Source organism: Cariama cristata, unplaced genomic scaffold (genome assembly GCF_000690535.1).
Source record: "Cariama cristata isolate BGI_N322 unplaced genomic scaffold, ASM69053v1 scaffold5160, whole genome shotgun sequence".
NCBI classification, from domain to species: domain Eukaryota; kingdom Metazoa; phylum Chordata; class Aves; order Cariamiformes; family Cariamidae; genus Cariama; species Cariama cristata.
In genome coordinates, this window is record NW_009596276.1 from 36,542 (window position 1) to 40,825 (window position 4,284).

Sequence of the window (4,284 nt, forward strand, 5' to 3'; positions counted from 1 at the left end):
GTCAGCAGATTCACACTGTTCTGAATTCTGAGATAAGTTTCTAAAAACACAGATAATAAAATATAATAAAAATCGATTTTTTTAGGCAAACAATGGAAAATAGTGGACGTGGTGGGATGCAGCTGATAGAATCTTGGTCATTATAGTTATTCACATTAAAGATCAAGTTATTATCTGCCGCAGCACCACAGACATTAGCTGTCCTGGCTTCACGTTCATTTTCACAGTCCATATCTGTCTCTTTTTGAGATGACATTACATTTTTGTCACCACATCCAATCTCTTCCCAGGGTGCTTTGACCTCATAACATTTCTGCCTCCGAAAGCTGCAGAGTTCATTCAATCCCCCAGCTCCCAGGCACGTCCCGCATATCTGTGGGACATCTGTAGCTGGCAAGTGCAAACTGGAGCAGAAGGGCAGGCTAGGGAGTGCAGGAGCTCCATGGCCTCCAGGAAGGTCTGGGGCTTAAAGGACCAGTGAATGCTGACTACTGTTGTCTTCGAGCAACAGCAGTTAAAACTGTTGCTACCTTTAGCAGAGTTTTGAAATGTAAGCAACCTGAATGAGTTGTCTGCTAAGTAAAAAGGAAAATCAAAAAGAATAGTGATGGGCCTGGAGGTTCAGGTAGCTCCTAGCATGAGGAAGGGAAAGATACACAAAGTTCCTCTAAGCAGGGAGAGGAAAGCACAGCAAGGTCGTATGCAAGGGGAATATGGAGACTCTGACAAAAGCAAAGAGGCGGTGGGTCGTGGACTCTGTCATGGCTTCCAGCAGCAACAGCCTGGGCCTCAGGACAAATACTGACAAGCATCTGGGTGGGACACTGCCTTTGAGCAGTGAGGTACTGCTGAAGGGTAGAGGAAAATGGGGTCAAGATTCAAATTTTGGCTCTTGGAACATACTAATTTGCATTTTTCGATTACTTTTGAGCCCCCTTTGAATTCTTCCTTAGTCTTCTGCATTGTCTATGGCTGGCCCTGAATTTGAGAGCCTTAGTGTGTGCAACGAATACAGCCTACACATGCCAAACAAAATGCAGTCCCCTTGGTGTGTGATTGTCTCCCCAGCATCTGGGGACTCAGTCATCCTTGAGTCAGAGCAACCATATTTGGTTAAAATTGTATTTTGCTGTTGTAATCCATGGGATGCTGTTTGGTACTGCTAAATTGTTTGTGTCATCTGCCCAATAAATTACTGGCTGGAAGCTTCTCTTTCAATACAAATATTCCTTGCCAGCCACTGTAGGTTTTATATGTGGGGTTTGGGTTTTTTTTGGTAACAATCTAGATCCTTTAGTGCTGCCAAATTATCTTTCCTTCACCCATGAGGTGCAGCATGTGGGGAGAACGAGCTGTTCCTGCAGTAGCCAGCTGCAGATTACGAGGTGCTCTTAGACACAGGGGTGCTCAGCTGTACAAAGGTCAAAGCTCCTGAAACCAAAAGACAAAAAAAGAAAAATGCATTTCATATCTAGAGGATTTGCACGCTGTCAATCTTAAGATACCCGAGGTAAGGTTCACACTTGCAAGACAAGGCAGCAGAATGGGCACCTTGTGAATAAAGAGCTGTGCGAGAGCAAAGGGCACCTGGGCTTGCCACAGTACAATTCATTACTGGAGATTTCACTTCAGATGCAGGACAGCTGGAGGAGAGCAATGCTGAGGGCTGCTCCTGCTCCTGGGCTTTTAGTTGCATTATTATTGCTTACTGGGTTGAGCTGTGGATCAAACCACTATGAAAAAAAGAGGCAGAAACGAACCATTTATGACACGCAGTAAGTACCATTGCTTGCAAATGCAGTTGTTCCTATGGTGGCTTCTAAGTGCCGGTAATAGGAACAGAATGCCTTTACTGCAGCTTTATTTTTTTACGTACTTTTTGGCAGATATGTGTAACTAAATGATCTCTTTGTTTTTTCCGTAATATAACAGGCCTCGTTTGTCCTCAGAGCAGGGTAATTTAGTGTTCCATGCTGGCTCCAGCAAAAATATTGAATTTAGAACTGGACCGCTGGGGAAAATAAAAATTAATGAAGAAGACCTTGCAGAACTTTTTTGTCAGGTGATATAGTTACTTTTCCTTAATATGTTTTCATTTTCAGTTTTGCACATTAATAGTTTAATTCTCTTTGGAATTTGTCTTAGCAAATGTTTCATGTGTTTTGCATGATTTTTATTTTATATTATCTATGTTAGTACTCTAATATGAAAGTAAGCTATTGCAGACTTGTAAAGTAATCATGCCATTACAGAATATAATTAAAAGATTAGATTGTGTATGTAACAGAACCCTCTGTATTTAAGTGGACCTTAGTAAAGTTAAGCAAGAACAAAACTTTCTGAAGCTCTTGAAAAAGCAAAGCTTATTTACATTTGTAAGCTTTTGAAAAAGCCAGGCTCGTTCGTCATTATGTCTGTTGTTTAAATTTAGGTGAAAGAAAGCAATGCAGAGATTCAAGAACTTAAGAAAATCAATGGTGCCTCTCAGAACGTGTCCCAGCAGGTTGCTCTGCTGACCTCCAAGGTGAGCCATACCCTCATGTTATCCTCCTCCAGCTTTCCCAGTTTTCCATTCCTCCGAATCATTACCTAATTAATTTTAGTAATTCTGGACTCCAGTTCAGGAACTGGGGCAGAGTCCGTATTTAACATCAGCTCAGAATCTCTGTTTAATGTTGAGATACTTAGTAACTCTGGAGACAATGGATATAGTCCTGTAAATCCCATAATTTCCAGTTACCAGGATTCTTTTCTTCACTGTCAATATCTCTATGGACTATATCCTCTAATATTTATGGAAGTGAAATCCCACTAAATTCAGGAAATGGACCATATATGTTCTTATAGTTGTTACACAGACATTCCATTCCATAGGTGAAATGGGCTATCAGTGAAATGGGCTATGAATAAAATGGGTTTGCAGTGGAAAGAAAAGACTATGCAGTAGTTTTGTCTCTTCCCTGCTACTAAAGATTTTTCTCCAACAGAAGATTTTGAAACCTTGGTCCGGCTTGGTTTAAGTGTCTTTTGTTACAGCGTTGCCACAAGGTCCTTATAGGAAAATATTTTATAGCCTAAGAGACTTCTCTTTAGGGAAATGGTGCTAATACAAATCAATCATGTTCCCTGGCTCAGTTTCAGCTTGCTTTGTGGTTATAACCCACTGAGATACGGTGAACCTTTTCTTGGCTTTCGGTATACTGTCTCAGACCTCTGTCCTTCGCATGCACGCGAGAACCCCAACAGTCACACTGGAATATTCACATTCTCAACGTTGAGTACCTGAACACATCTTCACAAGACTGAGTCTTGCTTTTTGGAGCCAAACTGGGACATACTTAAGCTGTCATTTTCTGAACAGCCTAAAACACCAAAATCCCAGTGAATGGCACCTGATTTGAACCTGATTGTCACTTGGTTTCACATACCAACTATTCTCTTTTCTCAAAAGAAAATATTTGTTAGCCTACCAGCATCCAGCATTACCTCTCTGGTCATTGTCTTATGAAGTACAATGCAATTTACTTTTCTCTTGCAGATCGTGAGTCTTGAAAACAAACTGCGAAGCTTAGAGCAGGTGAGTAAATAGGAAGCAAACTACAGATCAAAAAAGAAAAACCCAGCTGCAAGTAAATAAAATGAGGTTACAGTGATTAAATAGCTAAATGATTTCTTTCCTCTCATGCATTACTAAGGAAAACAGGAGGTAAAAAAAAGCCAAGATTTGTGAAGGAGGTGAAATGCCTTCTTACAAAATATAAACTGTGTAGGAGCCTGCATTCCTTAAAGGAAAAACAGTTGTAGAGTCAAGAACAACAACTAGATACCAAGGAGAAGTAAACTCTTCCTTCACTGATCTGTGAAGACGCAGACTGGAGAATTCAAACTGGGTTTTACATTGTACTGGAAACAGCTAATTTTCCACTGTCGCCTGCTTCACCACTGAGCTTGTGACAAGCCACAGCTACAGCTGCCAGTAAAACGAGTTGTCAGATAAGTCACCTGTGGAATTGAGAGGACCCTCCATATAGGCTCACAGTCTGCTGCTGAAGAGCAGTCTCTGTTAATATTTACCTCTTGCAGGGCTTTTCTCATCCTAGTACTTGCAGCCAGCCATTCTGTCTAAGACCAATCATATTAGTCATTATTTTGTACAGGGATAAGTGAAACATCTCAAAACCTTTTCAAATCAACCTTATTGAAAAAAAAGGGGGCTGGGCTCAAGAAAGAATGAAGAAAAAAAAAGAGAACAAAAGGTTTGTCTTGAAAATAAATGTTAATGGA

General features: G+C 40.7%; 1 protein-coding gene across 1 annotated transcript in view; it reads left to right on the forward strand.

The window, feature by feature from the left end:
• Window positions 1-1,656: 1,656 nt before the first annotated feature.
• Window positions 1,657-4,284, forward strand: part of CUBN (cubilin (intrinsic factor-cobalamin receptor)) — a gene marked incomplete at its 3' end in the record, with an annotated part of 65,599 nt that continues 62,971 nt past the window's right edge. The window contains 4 exon segments of the mRNA XM_009705237.1: window positions 1,657-1,775; window positions 1,933-2,062; window positions 2,432-2,524; window positions 3,539-3,577. Coding sequence (XP_009703539.1) covers window positions 1,657-1,775; window positions 1,933-2,062; window positions 2,432-2,524; window positions 3,539-3,577 — 381 coding nt within the window.